The sequence below is a fragment of the Condylura cristata genome, unplaced genomic scaffold (assembly GCF_000260355.1).
Source record: "Condylura cristata isolate star-nosed mole 26May11 unplaced genomic scaffold, ConCri1.0 scaffold00004, whole genome shotgun sequence".
Taxonomy (NCBI): domain Eukaryota; kingdom Metazoa; phylum Chordata; class Mammalia; order Eulipotyphla; family Talpidae; genus Condylura; species Condylura cristata.
In genome coordinates, this window is record NW_004567105.1 from 64757815 (window position 1) to 64776307 (window position 18493).

Here is an 18493-nt window from a genome sequence, read left to right on the forward strand (position 1 = left end):
GTGAGACCCAGTCATTTATGACCTGTGGCTTTACATTCTCTCTGAGCTCTCAGTTCCCAGACCTGTTTTTGAAGTAGACAAGCTGGTTTTTATGTCTTTCTGGAAAGTCTTCGATGGTGGAATGGAATGGAATCACTTTTTTTTTTTTTTAAAGAACTGAGAAACAGTGAAGTAATTTAGTCACTTTAAAGTTAAAAAAAATTGATACAGTAACTGACAAACACAAGAAAGAGTAAGCTATACCTCTTCATTCCCAAATAAGAGATAAGAACCAGAACTTTTGTGGGTGACCAACTCATTAACTGAAAAAAATTTGCTGAAACACTTTAGAATACTCAGCACAGAGGCTGAGTAACTTAAACCACCTGTCTTTTACCCTATTCACTGACATTTGGGTAGATGCTTTTTTAAAATCATGAAGGAGCTTTTAAAAAACTAGTTTTTCTGTGTGTAACTGGTAAACAAGGTGTATCTCATAAGAAGAATCATCAATTACAAATCTTTCCTTCCAGAGACAGAAGCTTTATTATTGTTAGTATTGGCTATTTCCTCTTTATAAATCTTCCTTTTCTAAGGTAGTAGATTGAATTGCCCAGAAGATCATATGATATGGCTTCCATCCGGAGGACACGTTGTCTCTCCTCTCCTGTTAGGTGTACTTCTATGCTGAGGACTCAGGTCATGTTTCCTGTCCCTGCTTCAGGTGTTTATTTGCTGGTCCTCATTAAGGGGCCTGTTCTAGATAGTTCATCACCTGTGTAGTGACAAGGTGGATAGTAAGGGAAACAGCCCTCCAACGAGAAGCTGGTAAACCCTAAAGTACTCAAAGCTTATCAGTGTATGAAAACAGCAAAGCATCTATTATCGATGCAGATTCCATCTTTTAAGCTGCCATAGTCTTTACAACAGATAGTCCTGGGAAAGTGCTCTCTCTCTCTGTTTGTGATACCTGGCATTGCATTTCATTTCTCCACATCCTGGGTCCTAGAGACCTGAAGACCCACCAACCCGGTGAGTCACTAAATAATTATTGATGAGAGCGTGTCCGATTTTTATTTGTTATTACCAAGGGAGCTTGTCTGTGATTTGGTTTATCTCTTCAGATACACACAAGAGTGTTCAAATCATACTAGACAAATTAGAAAGTCTTTGATATTTTCTGTTTGTGAATGTGTAAGCCTTGCTAACAGTTTAGAGCAGATGAAAATGACTCAATATACTTATATCAACAAGAATAAAAAGAACTGAACATTTTCTTACCTTCACTGTAGTGGGAGGACAGATTGGTAAAATTTTTCTAAAGGCAGCTTTGTAAATTGCATCTAAATTTAAAATATGTATGTTTTGGACCTAGCAATTCTTCTTCTAAGTGTATATAATAAGGAACTAGTAGACAAGTGGGGAAAGGTACATGTATAAGAATTAACATAAAAATAACATTTGTAATGGTAAAAAAAGGGAAATGCATTCTTCAAAAGAGAAATGAATTATAGCATTTCATATGAGGGAGATATTATAGCACTTCATACAAGGGAATATCATGACAATGCTAAAAAGGACATAACATGTTCTACTTATAGTAACATTGAAAATATATGACTATGTGAGAATATTCCAGAACAGTGAGTATAAAATGATCCCATTTTTGTTTTTAAAATATATATTTATGGATGTGTATTTTTAAGTCTGGCTATAAACTAAACTGCTGTTTACAGTATTTTACAGAGAATAGCTGGGACCTTTCAAATCCAATTTGTATACTTCTGTGTGGCTTAGGATTTTACATTGACTTGTATTGCTTTCATAATCACAGAAAATAGTAAAGATATTTACATTCTAAAGAACCAAAGAATGTGTGTCTTTGGAGTAGGCTGCCTAACAGTGACCCTTGAGTCATGCTCCTCTTTCTGAAGTGTCTTCACCACATTTGATGAAGCATGCCATGAACAAACTCAGATCTGTCTAATGAGGCTTGGCCTATTTTCCCTCTGCAGTGAGAAGACTGCTCACGTCTGGCATCGTGGTTCAGGTGTTTCCACTGCATGATAATGAAGACCTCAAGAAGCTTGAGGACACCTGGTACACTCGTTTTCCTTTAAAGTATCAGCCCATAGGTGTGTGTCAATACCTGTTCTTTTAGAGGAGAGGAGGGCTTACTAATGAAAAGTCGCGGTCACAGCAGTATAACCCACCTGAGGTAGATACTCTGTCCTTTGCTAGGGAGCGTCCCCAGCTGCATGTGGGAAAAGGAAAAAAAGGGGCTTCTATGACCCATTCATTTATTTGTTCACTCATTCATTTGTTCATTCCTTTATTTCTAGTACCATTTTAGGTGGTCTGAATTACAGATGTTCACTAAAGTTCACCAACACAGGCAGTTCAGAGTGACCTTCGTGAATTCTTGTCAGAGCTGGAGTAGAATACATTTTATAAGAATTCAGTTTGTGAATATTTTGTTTTTGAAAATATCTTTCTCTTTAGAGCTACTCACTTGCAGTGGACAAGCTGTGCACGATCTTAGAGACTAGCAGACTCTAGTATCTTAAGATGGCTTATAAATAGCTTAATATAAATTTCTAGAGCTGTTTATTTTCTCTATCCAGCTATAAGAATAGCCATTAATTTACTTGGTATATGTTAAACATTACTTTGTGTAAACTTTCGTTAAGTATGGATATTCAAATTTTTTGGATTTGTTATGTTTTAGAAGCCTAAGAATTATGCAGGTTGATTTCACCATAAACATTGTTGTCAGTTTTTCTTTAAACAGCATTTCTTTTTTAAGTTTGTTTAAAGGATTCCCTCTAACATGATTTCTTTTTAAATTTCCACTTCTGAGAACAACTGTTAGAGTATTTAACATTGAACAACAATTTTTTTTATATATAATAGTTTATTTTTACATCATTTTGTACATTTTTTTTTTTCATCTCAATTGTAATCCCCGTGGGTTTCCCATCACCAAGTCACCCATGTGCCATCACCATAGTGAACAACAATTATTTTTAAGGTCAAAATTTTTAATGGCTTTTTGAAAATTTTCTTGTATTCTCTGAAAGGAAATTTTTTGTTTTATTAGTTCCTTAATCTTTTACTTTGTTTTTAGGCAGCACTAAATTTAAATATTGCCTCTAGGACTTGTGAGAGATATTATCAATAAGCATTGTTTGGAAAGTAAGAGCAGAAAAGGAGCTGAGGATGGAGACTGGCTGTTCTTGTGATGGTGGTTTGAGGCCTCTGGGAGTGCCTTTCCAGGAGGTAGTAGCTGTGGTAGGGCAAAACTGAAGCTCCTCCCAGCTCTCCAGCTCTGACTTGGAATAACAGAATGACAGCTACTGTTTTAATTTGCTTCTAAAAATTAAGGTAGGGAGAAAATAGCTTATCCCAATTTACTCTAGCCCACCTCCACAGATTGACCTGACACATTATCTTATTATTATTTTTTAAAAGATTTATTTATTTATGCATACAGACCTGGGGTACAGACTAGAGATGCAGGGGCGGTAAGAGGCTTCACCAGAGACAGAGTGAGGAGCAGAACAGGCAGATTGATGAAGGGAGCAGCGGGCTGGTCAGGAGAGGTCTGCGGCGCCCTGTGGGTCAGCTCTGGGGCTGAGGACTGAACTCGCACTCAAGCGGCTGCGGCAAACTCGCACTGAAGCGGCTGCGGCCAGCTTGCAGTGCTGCGACCTAACTTGTTGTGCCACCTGACCTGACACATTATCTTAAAAAAGAAAATATTTTAAGTATATATAATTAACAGGAAATAGCTCCAACTGCTGCCTTTCCCCCAGCTGGGTCCACCGGGTGCCAGTGCAGAAGTGCTGCCAGTCCAGGCCCTCGCCGTGCATGGTACAGCTGGCACATGGTGTAGCTCTAGTGGGCTCTTTGGTTAGTTGCCTCGTGTAAAGCTCATAAGGATATTGACTGGTGTTATGGGTCCTTTGCTTACATGAAACAAATACAGCAGATATAGACAAATAAATAAAGCAAGAGACACATGTAATCCATGACTGTTCTAGACCCAAGTGTATTGAATATTGTTTCATACTTTTGAGTATTTTTTTTTGATATATTGAGAAATATGCCTTGCTTAACTCATTGATGAAAATTTATACCTTTGGGTAGGAGGAGCAGGATAACATGGATGGGAGCCTTCTGTGAAAAGGACATTTATAATTATAACATTAGAGTGGGAGAAAAATGGAGAGCATGAATTAAATCCCAAATTAAAATGGTTGATTGGCCTGGGTTGAATTTAAAATAGGACCTTGGAGATTTGGGACAGGCTCGTAGGTGAGTTTTCCCTTGGGAAGAGGGCATCCCCAGGTGAAGAAGTAAAGGAGCCCCAGTAGCCAAGGCTGGGCCTTCAGCTGGGACAAGTGTCAGTCTTACATGCAGAGCATTGGGGCCTTTGTACAGCATGGAGGACAGACATGCCTTCGCACACTGACTGAGAACTGAGGGTATTAAGTGATCCCCACTTAGCTTAGAATTTCTACTTGAAATTATAGAAACAAATGGAATGTCTTCTATAGTTTGTACATAATGTTTTCTCCTCTTTCTATTGTAGACCGTATTCGTGGTTACTTTGGTGAAACAATTGCTCTTTACTTTGGATTTCTGGAATATTTCACTTTTGCCTTAATCCCCATGGCAGTCATTGGGCTGCCTTACTACTTGTTTGTGTGGGAAGACTATGACAAGTACGTGATCTTCGCCTCGTTCAACCTGGTCTGGTCCACAGTGATCCTGGAGGTGTGGAAGCGTGGCTGTGCCAACATGACCTACAGATGGGGGACACTGGTCATGAAGAGACAGTTTGAGGAGCCGCGGCCAGGATATCATGGTGTTCTGGGTATCAACCTGGTCACTGGCAGGGAGGAACCGCTCTACCCCAGCTACAAGAGACAGTTACGCATCTACCTGGTCTCTCTGCCATTTGTGTGCCTCTGTCTCTATTTCTCTCTGTATGTCATGATGATTTACTTCGACATGGAGGAGTGGGCCATGGGTCTGCATGAGGAGAGCGGGTCTGAGTGGACAAGTATCATCTTGTACGTGCCCAGCATCATCTATGCCATTGTGATTGAGATCATGAACCGGCTGTACCGATACGCTGCTGAGTTTCTAACTTCGTGGGGTAAGGCTGAGTCTCTGTATGTGTTCTCATTTGCCTCTAAGAAATGTTGCTCAGGTCATAGGATTATTATAACTGCTACCTTACACAGAAGGCCAGTGTTGCTCTGGCTCGTTACAGAGACTTGAGGAAGAGTTCACAGGCTTCCTAAGCCCCATGTTTTCATCACGGTTATGGGAGCTCTTGCTAGCAGAGAGCAGTCACTGTGTCCTAGCTATCCCGCTGACCACTAAACTACAGTTTGTTGTTTTCACCACCTAGGACACATGAAATTGAAGTTATTTGACCATTGCATGCATAAAGATACTGAGACTTAACTAAGTTCAGATAGCAAATTGTACAGTCTGGCTAATCCAGGCCTTACTCTGTCTAAAGGTGATGATAACTGTGTTTTATGCTGAGGGTAAAGTAGATTAGATTATTTTTGTGATGCTCTACTAGATAAGTCTAGTACCTGAACACCCATTGTCTAGTTGTGCAGGGGCTCTGAGCATAGCTGCTGGATTCAGAGCGGGTGGGTATTTGTATGAGTCTGCAGTAAAAGAGGAACTTACCACTCAAAGCTGGTTTTGATAGACCATTTATTCCCCAATATATTTATTCATGCACATGAATATGTTACTCTTCCCTAGATAAAAATCTAGGCCTTAACTTTGAGGATAATAATAATGCTTTAAATTATTTTTATTAGTCATATAACATCCACAGCTGCCGTTTATTGAGTGCTTTTCCTGGTGCTGACACTGGGCTAAGGCTTTGTTTGATTTCTAATCCTGTTAGTGACCCCAGGAGGAGAGGGAGGTTGCTGTCAGCCTTGCAGGTGAGGATTCTGGGTGTGAGGAGTCAGGGAGTCTCCCCAAGGTTAGAGAAAGACTGAGTGGCTACCCTGGAGTTCATGCCCGCTGGGCCAGCTAGCCCTGACAGTACAAGATGACACTTCTCTTCAGTATCTTCCCGTTAGTCCTTTTATCCTGCTGTCTCATGACCTTATACGTGTTTCCTTTTATTTGATGAGGATAGAAGTTTGAATTTCCCTGTAAGTTAATTCTTGTGAGCCGAATATACTGAAAACCTTATTGCCCTACACTTTGGAGGTGGCTGTCTGGTTTTTCCTAATGCCAGTTTTTTCTATTATCACTTGCCAAGGTCTTTTTCTGGGTGACTATTTGTGTGATCATTTGGCAGTATATACCAAATCTCTTTGTAGCAGCAATATTTAAAAAATAACCTCAGTCTATTATGCTATTGCAGTACCATGAAAAATGTGTCTTAAACTTAGTTTCTTTCTGCCCGACTACCATGGTGGTAAGCAGGAGCCATGTCGGATAGTCTAGAACGTTGGCTGACAGAGGTCCATTCCTGCTCTGCCCTCTGTCCCGCTGTCACGTTCCTTTGCCAGAGTGCTCCCATGTGTCTTTCTTACCTGAGAGAAATGACCTCTCCCTGTTGATATTTTAGAGAACCACAGACTGGAATCTGCCTACCAGAATCATCTAATTCTGAAAGTTTTAGTGGTAAGTAGAATTTTTACATATAAAGCCATTTTAATTATAAAAAAATAAATAGCGTTTAATATTTAGGAATATAAATATGAAAACTTGCTTCTCACTTAAGATAATTAGTGACTATATTTTGTGCAAGTAGGTCAGGATTAACTAATCAGTAGATTTACATATATTTTCAGTAGTCTTATTACTAATGGCATGTGGTATAAAGTCTTCAAATACAGACACTAGGGTTATAGCCTATTTCCAGGTATTCAAAAAACTAACCATGTTATAGATATATCTTTTCTGAGAGACACTTGGGATGACTTCTTTAGGATATTTCACTATTCAATAATTCTTCCAGTTACCCACAGTCTGTTCAGAGAAATTTCTGAAGTGTAGTAGGTTTCCAGCAAGTTCTGATGGGTAGGTAGGAGGAAAGAGAGAGGGAGAAGTCACTAGATAAACTGTTTGCTGTTTGTGTAAAAGCTCACACATTGTTCCTTTTCACTATAACCATAGTAAGGAAGTACCAGATTGAGAGCACCTCATTTACGAGGAAATTACCTCAGTCTCTGTAAGAGAACTGAGAAGCAAGGCAGGTGAATAGAGTCCTCTGAACTTTCAACTGGAATTGATTTAACACTGCCTGAGGACTCTCGTCCTGGGAATGGCATCCAGGCCCTTGCTTAGAGTGTTCCAGTTGTAGAAATCATTCTAAGAAGCTTATTTATTTGTTTTTCTCAGGCTTCAAAGAACAGAAACCATCACTAAGAAGGTGTTTAGGTTTCTGGAAGTAGGAAAATTTATAGTGGCAAGAGTAGTAAAGAAATGAGAAATCTGTTACAAGTAGATAAAAGAATTGAATAGTTGTGGTAATTTGGACATTTGAAAAGGGGTGGTAAGGGGTAAGAGGCCATCTATATCTGAGACGAGTCTGAAGGCTTCATTCAAACATTGTAAAATAATTGATATTCAAAATGTTAGTGCTGAATCAGCAAGGAAGTTAGGCCCAGTGTTCTTTGTGAAGGAAACAGGGACATATACTACATTAAAAAGTTATTTTTCGGGCCCTCCCTGGTGGCGCAGCCGGTTAGAGCACACCACTAAGAAGCTAAAGCCACTTCCGCATGAGCTCGATTTCCGCCTGCCCGGGAGGTGACCATATGGTGTGGCAGACCTCTCCTGACCCGCCCGCTGCTCCCCTCAGCAGTGTACTTCATGGATCTGCCTGTTCTGCTCCCCACTCTGTCTCTGGTGAAGCCTCTCACCCTCCGCATCTCTGGCCTGTACCCCAGTTCTGTATGAATAAAATATATAAATCTTTAAAAAAAAAAGTTATTTTTCAAAAAAGATCATAATAGGAAGCTTTTGCCTATAGAGGTAAAACACTCCATATGTCTTCAAAGAATTCAGTTGTTTGTGAGATTTCATTATTTTCTGACAATGTCAGATTCAATGTCAGGTGACTGCATTATAAAAGCTAATGAATGAAAATCTGCTTGTCTTTCATTGTGTTTCTTAGGGAGCTCATTTTTTAATCTTATGGGGAGAGCATTTCTCTCCTTTCCCAGCTTTGGCTTTCAATTTCTACCCTAACTTAGCAACCTGACCACTAAGCTGTGGCTCTGTATCCTACTGCTCACTCCCCATTCCCTGCTAATTACGTATATACATTTGTACACATAGTGGCCTTTGTTTCAGGGCCTGAGCTACAGAACAGCTAGTAGACAGTGTGGGGCTGGGAGGCAGAGAGGATACCGTTAGTGTAGGAGGTAGTTTCAGGTTCTTGAAAAGGGGAGTAATTTGAAGAAATGGTACCTGTAGTGCAATCTTTCCTGGTTGCTGCCTCCACCGCGTCCACGTACTCCCCCCCACCCACCCATGGGCATTCAGGGCAGTCTCAGACCCCTGGTGACAAAGATGCTTGCCAGGACTGGCCAGTTGTTATGGCTGGTGTCTCTCTGTAAGGGTGGGGAGTCTCGGGTATGTGGGCACAAAAGAAGCCCCCTGCACTGAGCTGCTTGTGGTGCGGTTCTTCTCATGGCCACTGACAGATCTCATGGGATGGGGAGTATCAGGCATGGCAGGAAAAGAACACTTAGGCAGCTTGTCCTTGGTGTGGGGTAGGTTGGAGTGGGGTGGGGGGTCACTGTCAATCCTCCTTTCCAGTTCTGTTGCTGTCAGGACTCTAATGAGCAGGGTGGGAATGAAGTGAGGTGGGGGGGGGCAAGCCTATCTGGACCACTGGGGTTGCTCGGTTAGGGGGTGTGAGATTCTGGACGTTAGCCACCTTCTGTTGTAAGAATGTTATAGGAACATAAGATGTGCTGGTGCTGACTGTTCCCTCAGCCCTGGGGCTGGAACCAGTCTGTGTTCCTCGCAGTGCCACCCCAGTTCTCCTTGGTTTGCCTCTTGTTTTCTTTCCAAGGTTTACAGATGTGTTTAGTGAGAAGTAGGGAGAAACCTGGCCTTGCGGTCTCTGCACTAGTTAAGGCTGTGTTTACAGTTGCAGAGCCCTATAAAGCAGCTTTCAATATTGCTTTCTTTTTTTGACAGTTCAACTTTCTGAATTGCTTTGCCTCACTCTTCTACATTGCCTTCGTCCTGAAGGACATGAAGCTCTTGCGGCAGGTGAGTATGAAAAATAGAAAGGTGGCAAATGGATGGGTCTTGGGGGCGGAGGGGTCCTGTTTTCAGATAATGTAATAATATCACATTATTACTTTTACAAATAAAATCTTTGGAGTTTTTTTAAGATTTACTTTTATTTATTTATGCATACAGAAACTGGGGTGTAGACTAGAGGAGAAGGTGAGAGGATTCACTAGAGGAGTGGGGAACAGGACAGGTAGATCTACTGAAATACACTGCTGAGGGGAGCAGTGGGCGAGACAGGAGAGATCTGTTGTGCTGTGTGGGTCACCTACCTGGCCAGGTATTGAACTAATGCCGCAGTGGTTGCAGATAGCTTCAGTGCTGAGACGTTAGCCCCTGAGCTGCCAGGGAGGCCCCTTTGCAAGTTTTTTTCTGTATTTATAAGCCCAATTTTATATTTAAAAAAATTTAGCAATAACCTTGTGTATCATATTCAATTGAAAAGGAGATAGTTGAAGCTCACCAATTTGTAAGATTAATCACACAGTACAAAAAAGAAAATCATATGGGGCAGTTGAATCAAATATGGTTTTTCTTAAAACTTGTCAAATCAATGCAAAAAAAGGAATTCATTAGTTATATTTTTGTGTGTTTCAGGGTGGAGGTGATTGGTACAATCACCTAAATAGGGCTTACATATTTCACTTTTTTCAATTAGCAAGTTGTTAGCTAGAGAAGCCAGCAGATTCTGTGCAATGCTGTATCTTTTCTGAAATGTTTAAGAACGTCTACATTTGTTGTATGTAGTTTGTTGCTGTTTAGTAACAGTGAATAATAAATAGAGTAGAAATCATTTCTTTCTCACTTTTCTTTTATGCTTAAATACAACTAACTTAGGGATTGCTCCTATCCTTATAGACTGTGATTGTTAGTAAAAAAAAAAAATTAGAAAAAATCTAGGCTTATTAATACTTCCATGCGAAGTCATTTTTAAGGAAATTAAAACTTTGGAACAGCCAGAGAAAGCGACCAGATTTTATAATTATTGTTCTACCAGCTTGCATAAAAATAAAATTAAATGTTGTACTTGTTAAGAATTATGATAGAAATATTGCCAATTTTTGAAAATTGAGAAAGTCCAAAATAATACATTTGAAATTTATTGATGGATTAGAACATCTCACTTCTTAAACTTGGAAAGTCTCTTTTACTTCACAAGAGGCAGGGAGATTGGGGAAGGCTCTCTTTAATAAATAGAATTTTAATACCAGCAAAGGTGGTATGGGATAGAAACTCTGATAACCATCCAGGGAACATGGAAATTGATACAACCCGTCCCTGGACACTATTCATGCAGTTTTGCCAAGAACCTTCACCTATCCTAGTAAATCATCAGAGATAGGGCCAGGATTCATGTTTATCAGTATCCAAGGAGCAGCAGTTATAATAGTCATTGTTAGAAATTCAACAACTGTGCGCAAGCTTGTTAAAGAGTTTTTAATGAAATAGGAAAGTGCTCATCAGATATTAAGTGAGGAAAGAAACATATAAAGGCTGTATAAACATAGGTAATTCTAATTTTATTTTCACATGTTCAGAAAGAAAGATCCTAAGATGTTGTAATAGTGCCACTGTGAGTGAGTTTTATATATGTAAATTTTAAGTTGTGGCCCAATCTTTTATTGTTTTTTTTTTTTTTCAGAGTTGGCAACCTCTTTTAGATTCATAAGCTATAGCCAGGATGGGATGACAATAAACAGTTTCAGTTTAAATAGTTTTCCTTCCAGTTCATAATTGGCTTATTTTCTCATGATAATCTTTTTGTATTTTATTTTCCATCTTTCCTATGGGGAGGAAAACAGTAAATCAGAAACATCAGTCTAATGCCTAGCTTTTATAACATAATGGTATGGAATCTTGGTGAAGACACCTTATCTTCAGTCAATAATGTGTATTTATACACGGGTTGTGGTCTTGTTAAGCTCATCACCACATATCACTTATGTACTCCTCTTTAGAGCCTGGCCACTCTCCTGATTACCTCCCAGATCCTGAACCAGATTGTAGAATCTCTTCTTCCTTATTGGCTCCAAAAGAAGCACTACATGCAGGTGAAGAGGAAGATGCAGGCTTTGAAGGCAGACATCGATGCTACAGTATATGAACAAGTCGTTCTGGAAAAAGAAATGGGAACCTATTTGGTAAGTTTGAATATTGCTGAGTTAAACTTCAGCTGAAAGTAAGTAACAGTCATGTACTGAGTTAAAAAGCATAATACACAGACTCCTTGTGTCAGATGTGACCTTTATTTGTACTTTCCAGTCTCCTCACTATGAATTACTTTAATGTTAGAAAGGTGCAGTTGTGCATTAGTACTGTTGTTGTGAATCTGCGATTTTGCCCCATAGCCACCTGTGTGACTCATGTGCTAAAGTGGGGGAGGGGGTGGAGATCTTTGTTCCAAACACTTCAGAGCAGGGAAGGGAGATGAGATGTTCTGCAGAGACAGCACCGGCACTCTCTCTAGGCCCTTCAAATTCAGCAAAGCCTATCACTAAAATGATTGCCAATCTGAATATTAATTTTTAGTTTAAATTACCTAGTGTTACTGTAAATAAAAATAATTCTCTTAAGGTTTTAGGAAGCATAGTCTGGCTACTTATAATATTTCAAAAATCTAGTGCATACAGCTGCCCATGTGTTCAGCAAACTTTAGTTGAGCTCTGTCTACAGTCACTATTCTGTGTTTTGGTGCAGAGGAGCTCGGGCCACAGTTGGGTCACAGTTTCTTATGTCCTGCATTTCCCTTGGGGTTTTCCTTCAGTGGTTCATTCAGTGAGAGTCCCTGACAGTCTTGTTTTCTCCTTGAATGATTTCATCTGTTGACTACTGAGTTTCTTGGCTGATTGATTTTCCTAGTTTTTCTCCTATGCTTAAAAGCTTTAGCTTGTGTTCATCTTGAGTAGAGTTTTATTCTCTCTCTGTTCACTTCCCCTGCTTGGTTTTTGCAGTGTTCCTGATCCCAGGCCTCACTTGCCCTGCCCTGGGCTTCCAAGTCCCCGTCTAGAGCAGGTGTTTGTAGCCCAGGATTCCACCTCACAGTGATGCTGGATTTTGCAGCGCCAGTCACAGTGGCAGCAGGCCAGTGCCCGCAGCAGCCATGGCTTTTTAACCTCCCTTCACGAGCAGAGCACACTGTGCTGGCCGCTGGCTGTGCGCAAACTGTCTGGTTCCGGCTATGCTCCATGGAAGTGGGCGCCTCCATCCCCTGCCCCCGGGGTGTGCAGGTCACCGCCGTCCCTGCGGGCCTGTGGACTTGGCAGTCTGCTCAGCTTCCTGCTTGTGATGCATCTTACACTGAGCGCCATGTCTCACCTCTGCCACTGTTTTCTTCTTTCTGAGTAGTGATGTCATCTTTTGATTAAATTATACGTACTTGCATTCGCATTTTCTGCCATTGCTGTTCTTGGAAGAGAAGATGATTCAAATTATAAACTTACAGCCCATCTTGACCAGCAACACTCTTTATGTTTATGTATAAAGTGTTAGGAAAAGAAGCACACACTGGCAGCGGGGGGAGTTCAGGGAGCATGGGCTCAATGTGGAGCCTGTCTGAACTGGCTGCGTGCTCGCTTCTGCCCGTCACAAGCTGTCTAGTTTGCGTGGTGTCAGTAGCTTTTCCTTGCTTGATATGGGGAGACGTATTTCTGGCCATGTTTTATTTTTCTTTCTTCACTTCTCTTAGAGAAACTAAACTAGCAGACCAGTTGCTCTTCCTTTTCCCGTGACTCAGTGAATAGCACACAATAATTGAGACAGCAGTCCTTCATCTCAGCACCTTTAATTACACTAAGAACTATGTGCCAATAAGGTTACACTGTCCAAATCTAAATCTAACCTTTCCTGGCATCTCTTGGCATCTGAAAATACCTTAAGGAAGATAACGTAGGTGTTGCTTTTCCCAATGAAAATTGGTAACTGAAGCTCTGTTATTACTTGGTGACTAAATCAGGACTAGCTTGAAGATTTTGCTGTCACACGTCCAGTCTCCTGTTCCTCGGAGGGGGCTCGTTGGCCTGCAGTGAGTGTGCCGCAGTGCAGCTGGGCAGCCGTGTCTGCCTCGACCAGCTTTTCCCTCTGCCCTGAGGGCCTTCTTTCTTCTCTTCACAGCAGCCTCATGGGTGTTTGCCGTTTCACGCCTCTCCGTGGACTTGGAGAGGGGAGAGGCTTTCAGGTTGTGTTTGTTCTAGGCCATTGTTTTCTATGCTCTGATCTCCCTGTGTGGTTTTGCCCTCCCTGAAGTGAATGAACTTAAACTTGACTTCTCTGTAATCTCATCCTTACTGCTATATATGAAGCTAAAATATGTTGCAAAGCTTTGGGGGGAAAGCAGTTTGACAGAAACTTGGAAAATATTATTATAAAATACTTCATCACTCACTGTAGAAAACTTAGAAAATGTAGGACAGAGTCAATCAGGAAGAAGAAGCCCTTGGTGGTGTCCCCACAGGGCTCATCCACGGAGTCTTGCAACCCTGCTGACCAGGTGCAGGGCGAAGTTGTCTTGGTGCCACAGTGCCCCCCCTTCACTGCGTCCTGCCTGCCCACGGCCAGCTCACGGCCAGCTGCAGAGCTGTACGTGGCTGACCTCTGAGGGGAGAGAGCTGGTACAGCGTGGGCCGCACAGCAGAGGCGCTGCCTGCTCGTAGGGAGCCTTGAGGAAGTTTGCCCACCACGTGAGGGAGGGCCATCCTCTGCTCTGACGGTTTTGGTTTGGGAAAGGTGATCTTTTTTTCCAGACAGCATGCTAATCTATGTTAATATGTTTTCTTATTTAAGTGGATCAATGAGGAATACTTTTTAAAGTCAGTAATAATCACTTGGTAGAACTCCCATAAATGGAAGGTCTTTGGTGTCCTTGATAGTTTATAAGAGGTTAGCTTTTGGAGACCAACAGTGAAAACCACAAATCTAGAAAATCCCCTGCCTTTTGGTTTTTTCAAGGCATTGACATTTGTGGAGTCTGTTTGCCTCACTGTTTCTTCATAGGATTCAAGTTTAGCGATTCTGGGGGTGTACTTTCTTTGCTACCCCATTAAGCGACATTGATGTCAAGGTGTTCCTTGTGTAAGACTGCCTTGTTGGATTATTTGATTGATCTGGTGACAGGCAAATTGCAAAGGTTCTTTTTCACTTTGTAATGAGTAAGTTTTTTGTGGGTAGATACTTTGAGACTACCTGTTCTTTAGAAATGGTAGAGCTTTATAAGTACTTTCTAATTGTTACTGGTCTATAAGAATGCTGTTGACTTTAACCCCAACTTGACTGAATTTTCTTATTATTTCCAATATTTGAGGGGACTTAATGGGTTCCTGCACTCTGGAACCTTGTTTTCATGCATTCACCTGTCTATATGTAAAATAATGATTTTTATAGAAATGCCATAGTATTTTTAATAACCTCTTGTTATTAAAGTTAGTATATAGGTTCTTAGAATTGTCCTCACTAATAGGGTCTTGCAGCTAACAGGGCAGAGTGTGTCCTTATTAATATATACTTATTGTAGGAGGGTGTGACTGTTTGCTTTGTTAAATTTGCATTTTTTTCTTCCTTTTTGCTATTGGATTACTCAGAAAGTCCTGGTAAAGTGTTAATGTGTAAATGCCATCATCCAGAATCACCCCGTGAGGTGGAGGCCCAGAGCGCTGCGTGTGGGGAAGGGGTCCCTGAGTGTGGTGCCCTGACAGTGCCAAAAAGACACTTGCATGCCTGCCAAGGCGCATCTGAGGGCAGCGTCGGCCTGTCTGCATAGGCTTCGACTTTTATTTTATGAGTTGAAATGGCACAATCTTGAAAACTGAGTGTAGGCTATCGGGATTTCTTAAGACCAAATTGTAGTAAAAATGGAATGATTGCTGAGATTTTTACTCTTTCCCAACTCTTGCTTGCTTCACTCTTCAGAGAAATAAAATGATGCTATATCTCTGGGCATATTTTAAAACTACATCTGTATGCTGCAATACTACCAAAAGAAGTACTTCCCAGGGCCAAATGCAGCCAAAGAGTGGTTTAGAAACCTCTCACCGCTGAATTCCCAGCAGCGCGTCAAGGCGTCGGCCTGCCAGCTCCCAAGGCACACATGTCTGGCCTCTTTGGCGAGCATTGGAAATAGCCAGTGAGAGGCACTGACCCCTGGTTCATGCCTCGACTAAATAGCCAGAGTGTTTGAAATCGGCACCTCCTGCCATTCTCAATACTCTGTAATTTTGTGTGGGCATTTCTATCTTAGCAAAATATAAAAAAAGAAAAGAAACTGAAAGAGTCTGATGTAGTAAAACTCTCGGCTACTTAGTACTATGTGCATATTTGGTAAAGGCTGAGTTTGAAGAGGCAGTAATTATAATTATTAATTTTAAAATACTAATATTTTGTGTTGCTTCCAAGTATATGAGTATTTTTTTAATTAAACCGAAATTATTGTATGTGTACTGGATAATTATGAGGAGGCCTGAGGATACCAGATGTCCTTCCTTTGCTGTTTTTGCTGGCTTATCACTATCAGTTTTTTTTTATGGAGAGTTAGGGGCTAACATTTTGGGGTACTGATGATATAAGGTAGCAGTCATTTAAGATTTCTGTGATGCCAAAGCACCTCTTTTTACTTGATCAAGAGCTAACATCTTTAGCTTTGCTACTGTTTACCTTAGGAAAAGGTAGTAATTCAAAGATTTTAAGCAATAAGGTGGGCATCTAAATCACTTTTTCATTCTTAATATCTGAAAATTACAACCTTTTTTTTTTTTTTAAACATTTTATTTATTTATGCAGTCAGAACTGAGGTACAGGCCAGAGGTTCAGGGACAATGAGAGGATTCACCAGAGACAGAGTGGGGAGCAGGACAGGCCGACTGATGAAGCACACTGCTGAGGGGAGCAGTTGGGTAGGTCAGGAGAGGTCTGCCAGCCATGTGGGTCACCTCTGGGGTGGGGATCGAACTCATGCTGAAGTGGCTTTAGCTTCTTAGTGCTGTGCTTCAACCCCTGCGCCCCCAGGGAGGGTCCAAATTACAACCTTTTTGAGGTTGGCTTTATTTAGACGCCAGTGCATTGGATAGTCATGCAAAGTGTTATTATCTGATATTAAAACAATGCTTGTTTTCTTCTTGTGGTTTACAATTTTAGGGCACCTTCGATGATTACTTGGAGTTATTTCTTCAGTTTGGTTATGTGAGCCTTTTCTCCTGTGTTTACCCGTTGGCAGCGGCCTTTGCTGTGTTAAATAACTTCACCGAGGTTAATTCCGATGCCTTAAAAATGTGCCGGGTCTTCAAACGTCCATTCTCAGAACCATCAGCCAATATTGGTGTGTGGCAGGTAATTATTTGAGAAAATACCTTCTTCTAAAAGTATGGTTTTTTCAGCTAAAGAAAATGATAGCATTATAAATAAAAGGTTGGAAATGTACTTGGAATGTTTAGAACTAGGGGAAGACTTTTTTCCTTGATTTGAGATAATATGAACAAAGATAAGAAAAGTGGAAGTGGCCACTGCATTTTAATTTCACCTCCTTTCTCTTTCAGCTGGCTTTTGAAACAATGAGTGTTATATCTGTGGTCACTAACTGTGCTCTCATTGGAATGTCACCACAAGTGAATTCACTCTTTCCTGAGTCAAAAACAGATCTCATTTTGATTGTAGTGGCAGTGGAGGTAAGTGACAATTTTAGCCTATTTTAAATAGTTTTCACATCAGACACCTCTGCTACTCTAAAACATTGATGCCGTCAGTAGCTAGCAGTTTCACAATATGCATTTACTGGCATGAAAGCAAAGCAGTTTAGGTAATGGGGAGACTTGAGAACTGATGCAGTTATTGCCCGGGTTAGTGAAGCAGGCATAGTGGCAGAATTAGGAACATGACTTTCCAGCCATTGTGCTGGCCTGTCCAGTGCTCAAAAGATAAGCCCTGTTTGCAGTAGAATTCTGTAGATTTTATTGCTTTGATTTTTTTCTAGGTTCTATCAGCTGTACTTTCTAAAGCAAATAAATCCCAATAAATGCTTTGATAATTTGGCTCATTTTGATAAAAAATCTTATTTGTGACAGGTGTGCAATTGATTGTGAAACTTTAAAACTCCAAAATTTAATGTGTAGGAAGACCCATAATTTCACATGTAAAATACAAATCAGTTACCTGCCTACTTTTCAGTTTTTCATATACCTGAATATGGATTACTAAAACACTTGAAAAACATTTGAAAACTAACCAATTATAAATGCAAAGATTTTGCAAGAATTTTTTTGTTGCTAGTGGTGATAGTTGCCAGGAGTATTGTGACTGTTCACTTTTATTTATTTAAAACATAGAAGAAATTTTGGAAATTTATCAAAACAGAATTTAGCGAGTTCATAGAGCAGTGATTCATATAGCTAAAGCTTCAGAAGTTAGAGCTGATGAGAAAAATGTTAGTCACAAACTTGTACATTTCCAATAGTGACTAAAGAAATACATTCTCCTTTGCTCTTTCTCATTCTTTATCATATTGATAGGAACCTGTGTTTATGATAGATACTCTATGTGGAATATGTATTTTGGAGAATGTTGTTTGACAGCATTGAATAGGAGGGGATAAAAGAAGTATTCTGATTTTTTTTGTTGTTGTTGAATAGGGTTTTGGAGAGCTGTTTGCAAGGCTCACTTATTACCTGTGAAAGTGAAAAAATAAAACTGAGGTACTTTAGACATGGGATGGCCAGCTGACCAGGCTTATAGTGTATCTTCTTGATTTCGAATGTGGCCCTTTATTTTGCACATCTAAGGACTTACCTTTTCTGGTACATCCAGTTTTTGTTTTTTTTTTTTAAGATTTTTTATTTATGCTTACAGAACTGGGGTACAGGCCATAGGTGCAGGAATGGTAAGAAGGAGCAGAACAGGCAGACTGACAAAGTACATTGCTGAGGGGAGCAGCAGGCAAGTCAGGAGAGGTCTGCCGCGCCATGTCGGTCAGCTCCCTGACCAGGGATCAAACTCGTGCTGCAATGGCTTTGGAGAACTTCATAATGTGGTGCTTTAACCCACTGCACCACCAGGGAGAGCTCAGGTACATCCAGTTTTAACTGGGTTTTTGAAACTGGTATACACCTAAAACTAACAAGATTGACAAGGGACTGACCAGAATGCCTGATAGCTGATTTACCATATGGAGATATTTTTCCAATGACTGTAACAGTTGGTGTTGAATTGATTATTAGAAGATTTCTTGGTA

General features: G+C 40.6%; 1 protein-coding gene across 1 annotated transcript in view; it reads left to right on the forward strand.

Moving 5' to 3' along the window:
* Window positions 1-18493, forward strand: part of ANO10 (anoctamin 10) — a 115455-nt gene that overhangs the window by 12020 nt on the left and 84942 nt on the right. Inside the window, exons 5-11 of the mRNA XM_004676618.2 lie at window positions 1995-2114; window positions 4574-5143; window positions 6599-6654; window positions 9187-9261; window positions 11244-11426; window positions 16408-16599; window positions 16806-16934. Of these exons, the coding sequence (XP_004676675.1) occupies window positions 1995-2114; window positions 4574-5143; window positions 6599-6654; window positions 9187-9261; window positions 11244-11426; window positions 16408-16599; window positions 16806-16934 (1325 nt within the window). The remainder of the gene's footprint in view (window positions 1-1994; window positions 2115-4573; window positions 5144-6598; window positions 6655-9186; window positions 9262-11243; window positions 11427-16407; window positions 16600-16805; window positions 16935-18493) is intronic.